At 42.0% G+C, this 15,842-nt stretch overlaps 1 protein-coding gene across 2 annotated transcripts in view; it reads left to right on the top strand.

Annotated features, from left to right (window-relative positions):
• Nucleotides 1-3,749: 3,749 nt before the first annotated feature.
• The window catches only part of larp1 (La ribonucleoprotein 1, translational regulator), a 51,961-nt gene continuing 39,868 nt past the window's right edge, over nt 3,750-15,842 (top strand). For both annotated transcript variants that reach the window (XM_084474063.1, XM_084474064.1), the window contains exon 1: nt 3,750-4,368. In XM_084474063.1, the coding sequence (XP_084330189.1) occupies nt 3,978-4,368 (391 nt within the window). In that variant the 5' untranslated portion in view covers nt 3,750-3,977. The remainder of the gene's footprint in view (nt 4,369-15,842) is intronic.

The raw sequence follows: 15,842 nt of genomic DNA on the forward strand, positions 1-15,842 counted from the left end.
TGTAGGGTACACCCCATCCTGATAGGCTGAACACTGCACTTACAGTGGCTGATTACGGGACAGCCCACCCATGCATCTGATAACTTCCCATGACTTTTCCATTGGCTCTCAAGAGTTCATCACACATCTATTTAAACTAGTTCAGTGTGTCTGCACTGCATTGATCTTTTGGTAAAGTATTAAACCCTGACAGAGTTCAAGGTTGGGTTCCCTTTGGGGCTACGCGTGTACAGTATATGCACTCTATGCACTATTGTAAGATCCAATAGCATACATATATTGATACATCTTCACTTTTGCAACCCTAATCTTCTTCCTTTTGTGTGTTTGGTGTCCCTTCTCTGATGAAGTAGTTGCTGTTTCATTGTAGATGTCAGGCATGCAGGGTAGGAGAGAAAGAACCAGTGTAGAGTGCATGAATGTTGCTACCCCAATAGGTTACAGGCCTTAGGGCTATACAACAGGGAAACCACCCATGTGACATTTACAATGCTTTTTAACCCTATTTTTTAATGCTATTTCAACTATGTCTGAATAACTTGCAAAACAGCTTGTTTGAGGTCAGGGTGAGCCTTTGTGCTAGGATTATTTGTCTTTTGACGTTTTCGCGAAACATATGGGATTTGAACTGTTAAATATAGAGTAATGTGTGCCTATATTTTTTATGATTTTAGGAAAACATGACTCAACCAAAAGTGTATCAAGTGTGGCATCATAATATATTACTAATCTACTTCACAACCATAGGTTAGCACAACTGGACTCACATATTACCAGGTGAGCTTCACTCTTACGCAATTGTGAGGCAATCTGACATCTTGACACCTCCCCCATTTACTTGGTGAATTAGAGCTGCAGGCCATTAGCGAAGAGAATTTGAAGGAGTACAGCTTTTGCGCACAGGGTTTTTAATGGCAGCCTGACAAGTCAGCGCATGCTGTGGTTTTGTGTGTGTGTCAAGGCACTGTTCTGGCCCAGTAAGCATGTCTATATACTATACTATAATATAAATATATACAAATATATATTTAAATGTATATATTTATATGTATATAAATATATCCACAGCCATCATCCTTTCCCAGGTCAACAAGGATTGCTTGTCTTGCTTACTCTGCCATTTCCCAGCTTTCTATTGTGAATTGCTGACCAGTTGCTGACTGGAGTTTTTATTCCTGGGGCCCACTGGCGTTTGGCTGGCGATTGGCTGGCGATTGCGGTGCTAAAGAGCTCCAGAGGACTGGACAATGCCAGAGAGATTTACATGTCACTGATGTCATCATCTGCAAAGAATGGGATTCTGCCGTCCGTACCAAATATCAGTGTTTACAATGAGGGGCCCTGGTAGGGGACAGGGGTGAAAGTATGGTGTCGCTGTGTGGATTGGTGTATGTGTGTGTGTATGTGTGTGTTAATGCGTGGCTTGCTGTGTTTTGTTTGTGCAATGGTACGTGTGTGTGTGTGTGTGTGTGTGTATGTTTGTGTGTGCACTTTGTCTTGGGCCTGGGTTGTGTTTCTATGTACATGGTACCGTTGCCTTCGAGTTTGGAGTGGGAGAGTGTGTAGGACATTGTGGCTTTAGGTTCACTATTGACTTCTAGTTCAGATCACATTGATGAGGGCATATTTCAACCGGCACGCAAACAGGCTAACAATATTTCCGTGGCTATGCTCCTGTCTCACATTTTGAAACTTCTTCAGATTCCTGAGATGGGGAGAAGAAGGTTGGCACTATTAGACTATTAGAGTTTAGTCTCCTGTCGTTTCATGAAGTCTCCTGTCGTTTCATTAAAGATCTTTCCTGATCCTTTTTTCTGACAGTTAAGTACATTGATACATTGATTATATTCCACTAGGGTTGAGTGAACTCTCTATAGGTGTCCCAGTCCCAAAGACAGTACATATTTACATTATGAATGACAACTCTCAATAAGAGTGAGCATTGGAGCTGCCTATGTGTGTAAATGTGCGTGTGTGTGTGTGTGTGTGTGTGTGTGTGTGTGTGTGTGTGTGTGTGTGTGTGTGTGTGTGTGTGCGTGTGCGTGTGTGTGTGTTTTACTTGAGTTTTAGGATTCAACGTGCCACACTCACCAATGACAGCATCTATTGTTAATGATTTGTGAATCAAACATGGACTTAAATTAAACTTAAAATACAGGACTTAAATATATAATATATAATAAATACTTGGTTTACCATGGTTTGAAAGAACATTCACATTGTTCCAGAAATGGGCCAAACCTCTTGGTAAAGGCATGTTTTGTTGGAAGCATGATGAAATGTCTATTTGCTGTTTGTTTGCCTCACTTTTGTCTAGAAGGCCTTGCTGTCACAACTAAACCAAAGGTGGTATTTCAAAATCACAGGGCTGGAGGAGGGGACCTTTGAATTGGACTGCAAAGTGAAGAGGATACTGCCACATTCATGCTGGTTGTAGAATCGTAGATGTAGGACAGTACCCCAATGTGCTACTCATAATATATGTCTGCAAGCCCAAACAAGCCCTGCCAGCCACTATTTCCAAAATCCACATTGGCTTTTGTTGGTGCATGAGCATTAACTTGACATCCATCCTTCTAATCCTATATGTCCCACCCCCAGTAAAGCACTTCTCTGCATAATGAAAGAGTTTAACTTTCAACAATAAAGTGTTTAATGAGAATTTTAACCCATTCAACCATGTAAATTACACCTTGTTGTTACATTGTGTCAAGATACGCCTTTGTCTTTGCAGATTAATACTGCTGTGTCTTCTCTTAAGGCTAACACACACCTAATAAATAAGGCAGGCCTGGCTGTTTATATCTCTTTTATACAGTCTGGAGTCTTCACACATTCAATAACAATTTAAAAAATATGCAGGCCTCTATATATATTTGTCTTGCATTTCCTTTGACAATAAAATATTGTTATTAAAAGATTATATTAAGCAATATGCCAGATGATGACCTTAATCCTGACTGAGTGGATGCAAGGAACATCTTTTCCATATTTCATCTTATTTCCATTATCAAAACCAATACACATGATTTGGTGATGTAATTTTCTAAGTGACAAAATTATATTCTTCTACCAACATACTTAAAATTGTGATTAAAGTGTAAACTGTTGTAATTAGCTTTTAACTGTGTCTTGAATGTGTCCATAGCTGCATTTAAACACATGTGAACATAACATAACATGTTTCCGTTTGCTTAAGTACTGGTTACATGAGCCCAACACATGGGCTATACTGTCACCACAGCTCAGTCACAGTATGCAGCAGGCACACACACACACACACACACACACACACACACACACACACACACACACACACACACACACACACACACACACACACACACACACACACACACACACACACACACACACACACAGTAATAGCTCCTCATAAATCAGATTCCCAAACAAAAAGTCATAAGTTTTAATTAGTTCTGTAACATATTGACGAACACAACTCTCAACGCGCACTCAACACAGATGGCAAAAATGGAAAATAAAGCGTGTAATTGGAGCGATCGAGCACACGTGCTCTTCCAGTGGCAAACACGTGCTTGTGTGTTGAGTTGTTGTGTGTGTGGGAATGTGTGTTGGGGTTTTCGGTGGATTCTGGTTGGATTTACAAACTCAATTCTCCAGGAGGGCGAGACCAGCGTCACCGTGGCTTCAGCCCTGCTGCGCGTGCTCGTGGTACGTGGCTACTCCCCTTACGTCGTGCGTGCGCGCACCCTTCTATCGCGTGGTGGGGATCATCCATATTGCTACTAGTGGTAGAGATAAGGTTGTAATTTTGAGAGAATATCGGGCGTTTTATATGTTTTAATTTAGCACTGACCACTCTGCGTCTTAGACTGAAGGTTACTTGGTCTAGGGGTGGAGTGGAGAAGCAGCTGATACCAGGCGATTCCACCGAATACTTAATTTTCCTTCCCGAATTGAAGGCGAATTTGGGGGTGTCGTGAGGAAAGGGGGAAATGGCCACTCAGGTGGAGGCTCTATTGCCCAACAACCCTCTTGTCAAGCAAGAGGAGCATGGACATGCGGGCAACATGCTCCACGATGAGGTGTGTTCGGAGACAGGGGCGAAGCGGAGGAGTACTGACGCTGCGGGGAGCCGCTCCAGGACGGACGACCCGGAGCAGGACACCGCGGACAACGAGGAGACCCCGAAACAGGGGACAGAGGAGAGCCACAGCCAGGGAAAAGACAGCCTGACGTCGGATCAGATGGTTTGTAACAACCTGACTGAGGACTCTGCTAAAGGCAACCCAAAGGAATTTACTGAAGCCCCCCCACCCAAGGTGAACCCATGGACTAAGAAGATGAATGCGGTAACCGTGGTCAACGTGAACGGACAAGCTCATGGTGTGTATCCTCGTTCTGTGTTTGTGTCTCTCTGTGCGGATTATGAGGGTTACTAACGTGTACGTTTTCGTTGCCTAATGACAAACCAGCTGTCCACGGTCCGTTTTGGGCAAGCGGAACTCCAGTTGGGAGTTAATGGCTGCACTGGTATGCTGGGTCTCTTGTCTGACGACCGCTGCTTGGTTACCTCGCTATATATAGAACAAATGTGCTGTTCCCAGTTCTGTCTATGGTGATAACACGAGTAACTGGTGCAAAAGACACGTTGACTAGCGTGCTGTGAGGAACATAACCGGTCGAGGTGGCTGCAGTGTGGGACCACTGGGTTGAGCCCAGCACACGGTGGTTAAGACTCAACTAATCCAGTTAAACATCTCTCCCACCAGCTTCGTGCGTTGGATCGACAAGTTGTCTTCTGTATCAGTGGATCTATTCATGGAGTTTGTTGAAGGTGTCATCGTCATAAACGATGGTTTTTATGTTGTGATTGATGTAGGTAAAACATGGAGCATGGCTGTTTCTACACCCATGCTCCAGTGTTGAGAGCCTCACGTTGGTCTCTATGTCCGCCCAGTGTGAGTCCTGTAAACAGCCCTGCCCGCCCCCTCATCCTCGTCTAAACGGGGACAACACTTAGTTTCTCATGTGCGTGTTTTAACTTCGGGTTCTGCATGTTGGGCTGCAACGTGCTGGTCTGCTGCGGGGTCATCTGATGTCCAGCATTGGACCCGAGGCTGGTCTGGGTGTCTGCCTAGCTATCAGGCTAGCTAACAATAGCTCAAAGTCCTCCTGGGCCTAGTCCTACCGCAAGGCCTCCCTCTGAGTGGGCTAGCTTAGCCCTGGGTAACGGAAGCCAAACGGTGTTCTTTCTCTCATTGCACGACGCGTTTGCCTTCAGATCGGCTTTATTACATGGCAATGCTCCTGAAGTCTGAACGATGGTCCTAAAACGAATGTGGTGTTAGCATTAACAAGACCAGCTTATCGGGAGCATCACGTGTTCCTCCACGTGTTCCAGGCAGCATGGGGACAATGGCGCTGGCCTTCAGGCTGCGGGAATTGATGCGTAACGTTGGGAGTTGAACCCTTTTCTAACGAAAACGACTGGTGCGATGCGCATGTCCACTAGTGACTGTTTGGTTCATCTATTCTGAACGCAACATCGATGTGTTGAGATATCGTATTGCATAACAAGCTAGGCTAACTAGCCAACACAACACTGCGTTCAGAACTACTTAAGGCGTGAGTCGACAATGCTCGCACGGCCAGGTTTGCCATACATGTGGTAAAGGATAATATGACACATGTTGGTCTATTGACAGTGATTGGAAACGTGTAGAAGCGTTGCTGTGGACGTGATCATGATGCTCCAACTGTCCCATGATCCCACTTGGCAACGTGGTGCGCTGTAGAGGCGACGTGGTGTTGACTCTCCACGCGTGTTTCCCCCATGCTGTCCGTGTAGCGACCCGCCATCCCCCCATTGACATGCAGCTGTCTGTTGTGTATTGTTGGTTAGATAGGCCACAATGTGTTGCATGTCGGCCAAACTAAAAGTTTGCCCCTGCCTCGTTGAAGGACAATTTTTTACAACTTTCATCACTATGCTGGTTAAGAAGGCTGGCAGATACGGTTTATTGTGCTTTGGGTCACATACAAGTGGAGTATGTTTACCAGGTTTTAGTCGATATAAATGTATTAAAAGGTTGTACCATGGCAAACATGTCTGCTAGAATGACCAAGTAAGGGAAACTGAATCTTCTTGCAGAAAAATCGTCATAGCCTCGTACTGTATTAGTGTTTGTAAATTAGTTAATGCAAAGCTAGGGTTTTCATAAGCACGCATCTGTTGAGATATATTTCTTAGATCTAGCGTCAGCTAAATTAGTGTAATGTAAGTAGCCACTATTGTTGATATTCTTGGCCTTTTAGGTTAAGCATGTGCGGTTTCCATTGTTGTTAATAGTCACATTAAACATGTCACAGATCACCAACCCAACATATGATATTTCAAGTATATCTTAAGCAGCAGTAGAGTAGATCTGCACATTTCCCGTTCCATATTCGGTGCAAAACCTCAGAGCAAGGGCACGTGTGTGTCCTTGCTCTGAGGTTGAGGTTGTGAAGTCAATAACATTACCTCCTTTTTGTAAACATGTGTTGAGTCCTTGAGAAATGCAATAAATCCAGAAAATGTTTTCATGTAATGCACTCCACTGAAGACCAACACACAAAAAAAAGTTTACACATGAACTGCCAAATTTATATTAAGTTAAATTTGTCTGTAATCTGAAGGTTCAGCACAAAACTGGTATTTCATTCATTTAGAGTTCATAGCTCATTTAAGTTGGTGGTTTGGAAGAGTGTGAGGTTGTCCTGTAGGGTAACGTTGGTGTTTAAGTCCTGGTCGAATAGAACTGGTCTGGAGAGACCAATGAGTTCATTTTGATACATTAGCATTCCTTTAATGGCTTCAGAAACTTCCACAAAGTGCAAATGAGCCCAACTTTGTTCTAAGAAAGTCAGTTTCCCCAGTACTAGGAATTATAGAAGGGAGTTTCGACAATGGTATTCTTTGAATTTGAATAAACAATAATAGTTTATTTCTTGGAGCCTTATTGTTATAATTTGGTAAGACGTGAGTTTAAAATAAAGAGTAAGCTGGGATTGGGGGAACACTGCTTGATTTGAATGTGATGCAGGGACACCTCTACTCTCCCTTTGTTACGGCCAGGCAAAAATAGACCACCCTGCCCTCTTTGCGATTTGACACACATTTCTTTTTGTATTGTGGTTTACGAGGTGTTGGTCGAAGCAACAGGGTCTCAGACTCCTTTGCAATGGAGCGTGCCGCCATGTCTGCCCTGCGAGAATGTATTCTCATGTTGGTGTTAGTTGAACATCTGAGACGCTGGTTCATTCCCCTTCAAAACGATATTTGATCGCCATTGACATGGGTATGTAAATGCAAATGTTGACCAATTGTTGGCAATCTTTTTTTGCATTAATAAGGGCAAATGTGTAATTTCGGTAAACCATAGTTAGAGATTGTCAAGATATTGAAAATGCAATATAAGGTTTTAGCCAGACTATGACCCTAGACATGGAAAGCAGAGTAAGCCCTCTTTCTTGCTAAGCTTGCTGCTACTAGCAGTAGTGGTAACGTTTTCAGCCACCAGTGACACCAGTGAGCTTCTTGCCAGACATTATTTTGTGAAAATCCCGCAAAAGGATTCAATTTGAATATGATTGCGGGTAATTATTTTGGTCAGTAAATAAGAAGTTGTATTTAAATAATTAATGGGACATTTCAAACTTTTTTGGGGGGGAAAACAATTTAAAATGGAGATGACAAGGCTTCCGTTTCATTCCTTCATCCGGTTTGTTTACCGTCATTCAATCCATTTATCACTGTTCAGTTTAGTGTTTCCTTTTAATAAATGGACCTGAAGCCATCTTTAAAGAAGTCCAATCACTGCAGGGTTTGCCACAGCTGTCTGTAGACGAGGCCCAGGGCCTCTGCTGAATGAACGATTCAGCGAATTCCCCTTTCACAAGATGACAACAATGTACGCATTTGTCTGCAATCATTAAATTATATATGCCTATGAATAAATATACCTATATAATTCAAATAAAGGTTACTTTTAGCCTAATATAATGAACAGTGGGCTAATTAATATAATACATCTATGAAATGATCAGTGGCCGGTCTCTGTGGGGGCCGCAAGCTCCAGTATCTGATTATGCTCAGTAGTCACACCCGACCACATCCCTGCCTGTTGGGATTTGTGTTCTTAGAATGTGCTGTAGGCGATCGAAGAGCTTTGAGTATATCATTTGAGTATCATTCAGTCATCAGGTATGTGTGTGTCAAATGTAAGAAATATATATTTTCTACTGCATCAACTCAAAAAGTGTGAGACATTTTCACTTTGAGACCACTCCACCTAGTTTTTGTCCGATCAGGGCGTCTTTTCTCTGATAGTTTCAGGGAAGCCATCTTGCCTGTCGGGTACAGTCAAGCTCTCTCCACAGACCTGTGTGACTGAAACACTTCTAAATGGCAGAGAAACTTGGCGAGGGAGTATTGTTTTGGGGTGTTTTAATTCTCTCAAGCTCTCTTAACAATTCTCAAATCTTGCCTACAGCAGCCTCTATAACCTGTTAGATTTGGTTATTATAATGCATATATTTTTATTTTATTGATGAGAATCTGAGTCAACTCATAACAAGTAGTCCATTCCCATTTTAAGGTGCAGCCCTACGGTACGTCTTGGCTCTTCATCGTAAGCGCCCCACCCCCCCCCCCCCCCCCTTCCCCTGCTTAACTGTTTTGTAGAAACCCTGAGGGCTGAACGCTTACTTTAAAGGGTGCTGCATTTACTTATTGTTGGTGAATTTGAGCAGGTTCCTAACCAAATGTTTAAACCTGAGAATTGAAATGTGGCCACTCATAGTTTGGCCACCTTCAATGTTTTGATGAGGAAAGCCAGTGCATAATATTAATATCTGGGTCTGACAATAATAAAAGGCTACTAAAAAACGACTGTGACATAATGGTCAATGGAGACCGTTAAAATCACAAAGTATAATCCAGTAACAAATATATACAGGATAAAAGGGATTATCAGCAATGTTCGGGTAACAATCTATGTTCATAAATTCAGGTGCTATAAATTAGGCGTTACATCATTATTTTGTCTAAATATTTAATTTAATTGCTCCAAAAATATGTATATACAATACATATAGCATTATGATAGTTTAATTGACTAAACAATGAGTGTGAGGAAGTTATTGCTGTCTGAAGTTTTTTTCAACGGTTTCCGGTCTCAATAAGCTGACGTATCCAGTTGAATTGCGGCTTAGTTGGCTATTGTTTAGAGCAGCCTACAATGTAATGTACAATGAAAAAAATGTACAATGAAAAAAGACATTCTAACTGTGTGAGTTGCAATTCAGATGCAGGATTTTATGCTATGCTGCTATACATTTCACTTTCAGTTTTGAGGCTGGGATGTTCGTACAGGCGGTCACTATTGTAAACATGGCGACCCCGCGGGGAATGCTACCTACCCTGGTAAATGTTATGCTGTGGCAATGGTTAACTCCTTAACCTCCAAGTCATGTCTTCTTTCTCTGCTTGATTCTGGGATATTATCAACTACCTGAAAGTACCTTTTCATTTTGGTGGATGTCTGAATAGTAGGAATTGTAGGTTATAAGTAATTCTTTATAGAATGTAATCAAAATGGTTGGACTGTAACAGCGCTGCTGGTACACACACATCCTCCGCAGTATTGGGAGAGTCTGGTCTGCACAGGAGATTTTAGAGCTGTAGTGTCTTTTATCAGTGTCTTGGCAGTGTTTCTGCAGACCCTGATAGGAACACGGGTCTTGTGAAGCTCTTTCTACAGGGAGGAGTGGTTGTTGGCATTGGTAGATATTGGTCTATTCAAATTGAGACAACACAATTTCAATGGGCAATCAAGGAGTCGCTTTAAACCGTATCGATTGCCTCTACTTAATTTGATATGAGAATCCTGTGATTGGTGACCACTCCATGCACCCTTTTTTACTTTAACACTATTTGAGGTTTGACTCGATAAGGTAAAAAATATAGCACTCTTCTATTTAACTTTTTTTGAAAATGTTATAATTGCATTTTTAAAAGTTAAGAAAACTCTCAACTCAAGACTAGGTTTTCCATTTGGTGGCACCACAACACATTTAGTTGCACCCATTTTTTTGCACTATTTTCATGGGGTTTTTCACACATCATCCACCTACTCGCATTCATTTGAAAATATAAACGTAATAAACTGTAAAATGTTTTTATTACATAGGTGTTTTTATTTGAATTATTTTTTCCACCACCAGTTTCTTGACATCTCTCCCCTCACAAACAACCTCTTTGGCTTTGACATAAAAAATCCTAACCTAAAAATAATAGGCTGGTAATTAGGTTATTACTTTACTCCTGTTCGATATTCACCTTTCCTGGTGAAATATCAACAATATGTGCATATCTTTGTTCACATTTATGCACATGGTGCACTAGAACATGGTGGCCCAGTACCACTATTACATTCTCTGGAAAGGAAACCTGGAGTGGATTGTGCGGACGATGTCTGATGACGTCGTTCTTTCAATTGGTGTACTCTACCGCTTGTTTTTTCCAACTTGATACTAGTGTAATTGATATACCATTCACGCCATCTACCCCTACCTAATATCGGCTCAGTATCGGTTATGATTTTTTTTTTTAATGAACTAATTTCTTCCCAAAATTGAATGTATGTAAAAAAAACCAATACTAATAGTAATGATGGTGCACAGGTTAAAAATCCGCTCCAAACATCTCACCCTGTCCAACCGTTGATCTTCATCGTCTTTGTTCCAGAGGTTCTTGCTCTGCAGCCAGGTGATGTCATTGGTCACGTGACACCAGTGAGGGGTCCTTTAAGCTGCGTGTGTGTGTCAGCTGTCTTGGCTAGCAGGCAAGGCTGTCTGCTAGCACGCACTTGTCTGGCTGTCACTTGCTCCATATTTGGTTCTAGTGGATGGGCCTCTCTTCCTTTGCTTTCGCCACTCCTGCTTGGAGGATTTTATGTCAGTCTGCCTGCCTGGAGAACACTCTACAAGGTTGTGCAACAGCACTACTCATTATACATTCAATTAAGTTGGTGCTGCAATAATCCAGCTCTGAATCACTGCCTTTTCACTCTTCAAACTTTTGTGTTTAACTCATTTATAGGAATGGCTTTTAAAGGAATGTCTATAAGAATGCCAAACCACTTTGAAAAACAAATGAAAACCACCAACTACCATGTACTTTGAACCTGTTATCAAGCCACTTTAAAGGGCTAACTGCTGATTGTTTATCTGTAGGGGAGAGAGCGGTGGCAAGTAACATTTGTGCGCCCAAGGATACATGGCTTGTTGTTTTTTTTAGTTTTCACTCAAACTGCAATACAACGCTCTCGTTGGGCCCCCTTCCCGGTGTGTTAAAACACGATTCTCACTGTCCGTCTTTCAATGTTATTAAAGAAAGGAAGAAGTGGACAAAACGTCCTCTCCTTCTTCTACCTCTGTGGTGGATGGTGTGCCAGGGACTGCTGTGATGAGGGCCCCATCTGACTTCAGAGACTTGGAGTGTATATTCGTCCAGTGTCTGCTCTAGGGGTGTGATGATACACTAAAGTCACGGTTCGGTACGTACCTCGGTTTTTAAGTCACGGTTCGGTATGTTTTTCGGTACAGCAGTTTTTATTATTTTATTAAACAATTCGATTTTGATTTATTAAATTGTATCAAACAAATGCCTTACACAAATGATAAGACAATTGAGGATAAAAACACAATAAAGTCCAGGACTTATTTCCATTGTGGTCCTCAACACAAAACATCAGGATAAGACAAGACACTAACAGTGTGTGATAATCAATAAAAACTACGTACCAAAATGAAATGTACATCGAACCGTTAGACCCGTACCGAAATATTTTGGTTCGAATACGCGTATCATTACACCCCTAGTCTGCTCAGTCAAGAATTAAGGCAAGTATTTAAATAAGTGAGGTATTTAAGTGTTTGCACAATAAAAAAGAAAGCGAATTAAATTACTAATTGATTGCTTGATGGAAAATTGAAAGATAATGGTTATTGAAGATGTCAATAAAAGGTCACATTGACTCTGGTCATGTCCTTTCAACATTGGACCCTCTGAAAGTGGGCTAATGGGTGGTAAGGGCACACCAACCGGCTGCAGCTGGGGGTGGTGCTCTAAGCTAATGCTAATAGAATTCCCTGCCCATGAATGTCCACTGCAAGCCGCGACTGCTGACTGTCACGGCTGGCCAACACAGAGGGGATGTGGGAAACGCAGAGAATACTCCAGCAGTGGCAGGGTGAAGTTTGTTTGTTTGTTTCAATGTAAAATAAGAGATCTGTATAGTAAATGAAACTATGTACAGTTAATCCAAGGGCTTGACTATATTTTAATTGTACATAATGTCTGTTGACCCTACAACAGAAGTATTCACGTGTAGACTGATCCATTTGTCTGTGTTGGCAACCACTGAATGAAAAGTACATGTGGCTTTTCCTCTTTGCTGGTCTATTGTGTGATTATAGTTTGTCTGGCCTTTGCTGATGGCCACGACCAGTCAATGCTTACTGTGGCCCGTTTCCATTGGCCCATTTAGACTGGGCAGAGTCAAACCATGCCACGCTGGTTTGTATTTCCATCACTGGTTTAAACGCCCACGTTTTGCAGTCGTTCCCAAGATGGCCCATCTTAATGCTCATTTTAATTTAAAAAGGTTAAGGAAGGCAGATAGTCTTTCAAATTTGTCTTGGTCTAAAGACTGGACTTTGGATAATATTACACACTAGATCGCTGATATTGATATTCAACATGTTTTCTCCTATCAAGGAGATACTTTGACCCTCTGGGAAACATGTGTGAAACATTGTCCTATGTGTAAAGAAGACTAATCTGAGTTAAATCATCGTGGATTTCAATGCTGTTCAGTCCGTCAAACAACACAAACATATAAAATGTCTCTCAAACAAATCAATCAAATGTCACGGCAGGCTATAACAAAACTCAATGGGCAACAATAAGTGTGTGTTTATGTTGATGTGTCATGGACTCATAACAATCGTGTTATCAATGAAAGACACATCTTCAGGCCTTGTTGTAATGGAGATGTATATTCCAGCTGCACTGGGCTGACCAGTCAAACCCTTACTGGTGTACAGTCCTATCTGACCTGGTAGTACTGTGTGGTGGGCGGTTGCAGCAGGGCACAGTCTGGAGAGAATGCTCCTGTTCCCAGCAGCTGTCCCGGCTACTCTGAGGCCCCCCACTGACAAGCTGCTCACAGCTGGACATATGCATGGCTCTTCCCTAGCTGGGACACGTTGCTGTACTTATCTCTATCAGAGTTTTTGTGCGGTGAACGTTTTCAAGATTTCCTGTTGGCCTCAATTGTATCTCGTTACACCTCATTACATTTTAGATGACAACATTCTTTATCATTGACTAGAATCTTTGCAGCATTCCGCTGTAGAAGTATTTCTCATACACTGGAGCTAACCTTACTGTCCTGTAGAGATGGGCGGTTTGAGTAACTGGCCCCATTTGACCCTGTTTAACCGCAGGTGTGGGAAGATGAGGATCAGCCTTTTGTATTTCAGCCGGTCTGTTATCTGTTCAGAAAGAATTTGCCTAAATAAATGCCTATTATGCTATAATGCATGTTTTTATAAGTAAAACATTGCTGTGCATTAAGTTTGGCATCGTAAGTCCAAATACATAAGCAATTATGGACTGCACCCCTGTGCATGCTGAATAGGTTGTCAGCGACCTTCCTCCTTGTGCAGTACTTATACTAGTGGGAGCATGTAAAAGATTTATAGAGATGCCATCTTACTGTTACTTTGGCAAGCATGAGGGGAGCATAGCCGGCCTGTACTAGACCTAAACAACTATCACTAACTAACTCCCTACAGCCTCAGCCAACATTTTTGGAAAGATATACAATAGTATAAATATAGTACTAAATATAGTCCTTCATGTTAGGGCAGATTTTGATGTTGGAGCCCGGACAGGGAACAGAAAAGTGTAAAGAACGTGTCCAACGTGTCCCATCATCCCATGCACACCCATGACCCTAATTTGGCCTAAAAATCTAATATATATATATATATATATGAGATCAAAAGAGCGTAGTTTACAACATCTTAGGCCCCGTCCACACGGGCGAAACGATCCGTTTTCCTTTTGATGCGGTTCAGGAATATCTCTGTAAAGACGGATTCATTGCGAAACCGCATCGAGATGTAAAAAAGCTGTAGTACACATTCCAGGCCCATAAGGGGAGCTGCTTCTGCTACAAAACTCCAGCAAAAAAAAGAAGAGGCGAGCATTCGCATAAAGCCTGCGCTGTTTACAAACATTCAGTCAGAGAAGATCAAGTATCAAGAACAGCTCTTCAACAATGGCGAATGGGTCTGTCCGTACTCCTTTTTAGCTTCTTTTGGTAGCGGAGCAACATTAAATATTGCCCTAGCAACCCAAGGGACATTATCTGCTGCAGAATCATCACAAGCATGTAGTCCACCATCATTGTTGTTGTCGTTCTGAGACGCCGCAGGCTTAAAGGGATAGTTCAAGATTTTGGCCATCGGGTCTCATTTCCAAGTGAGCCAGTGTGTTATTTATCATTGGAGACCGTTTTCAACACTTTTCATTCAGTCCTTCTAGTTGCAGAAATTGCTGGTGCTAGGCTAGCGCAACTTGAGGGGAACTGCTAACCTGCCAATAAAAACAGTTTTACCGACTCCCGAGGCAAACCAATGCCAGACTATCGATGTAAATGTCTGTGTTGCTAGAATAGTGTTAGAAATAAACTTACCCTTGCATCGCATTGCATTTAGTTTATAATCCCTGTAGTTGGAAGCAAGCTATGGCAGCGGCGGCCTGATATTACCTGGAGTGTGCTTCTGTTTACCTTCTGCTGTAGTGAATTGATTGCTACACCGGAGCAAAGTGAAATTCCGCCGCTGCTGAGAAAGTAGTCCCCCAAAATGTAATGTGGTCAATGCAATACAAGGATAGTTTTATTAGGGACCGAGCCAAACTTGGCAAGGACCCTATTGAAACCCTCGTGTTTATTCTTCTTCTTCTTATTTTTCCTCATCTTCGACTGCATTTTTCCCCCCCTGCACATATTCGAAAACTCATTTTTATTTGGCACATTTTGTGGGACTGGTGAAAAATTTGATATTCTAGCCCTCAAATTCACATTCGCCCCTAGGTGGCGCTATACCAACTATGCCAAAATTTCAACGTTTGCACAAGCATAACTCGTCACCGGTTGGACCTAAACTCATGAAACTTTGCACACATATGCAAATCCTCATAATGAAGAAATTTGCAGATACTAACTTAGCACTTCCGGTAGCCAGATTTCCCGCCATTTTGAATTTAGTTAAAAACAGTAAATTCCCCAAGGATCCCAGGTTTTTCGACTTTGACAGAATTCCTTTGGCACATATCATCTATGGCCCGTTATCTTCAATCTGACATAAGGATTAGTCTGTAGGATAAATTTCAAAGTACCCATGAGCCATTGAGTTCAAAAAGGGGTGTGTTTTTCACCCCAAAAATAGTAAATTGCACATATCTACATTAATTGGACTCCTATGGTGTTGGACCTCTCTACTAAAGTTGTTCATAATCAAATTCTGAACAAGAATAAGTCAACAATTTTTCAAATGGGGCGTGGCATCGAAGTGGGCGTGGCCCGTTACTAAAATAGCCACAGTTCATAGACGCAATGTTTGATTTGAGCGGGACCAACTCAATGGCCGTTAGGTACCAAAGTTCTAACTGCTCACCAAAAATTAAGTCGATTTAAAAAACATGGCCGCCAGAGGAGGGTCGATCACTCTGCAGACAC

The sequence above is a fragment of the Micromesistius poutassou genome, assembly GCF_964030765.1.
Source record: "Micromesistius poutassou genome assembly, chromosome: 10".
Lineage (NCBI taxonomy): Eukaryota > Metazoa > Chordata > Actinopteri > Gadiformes > Gadidae > Micromesistius > Micromesistius poutassou.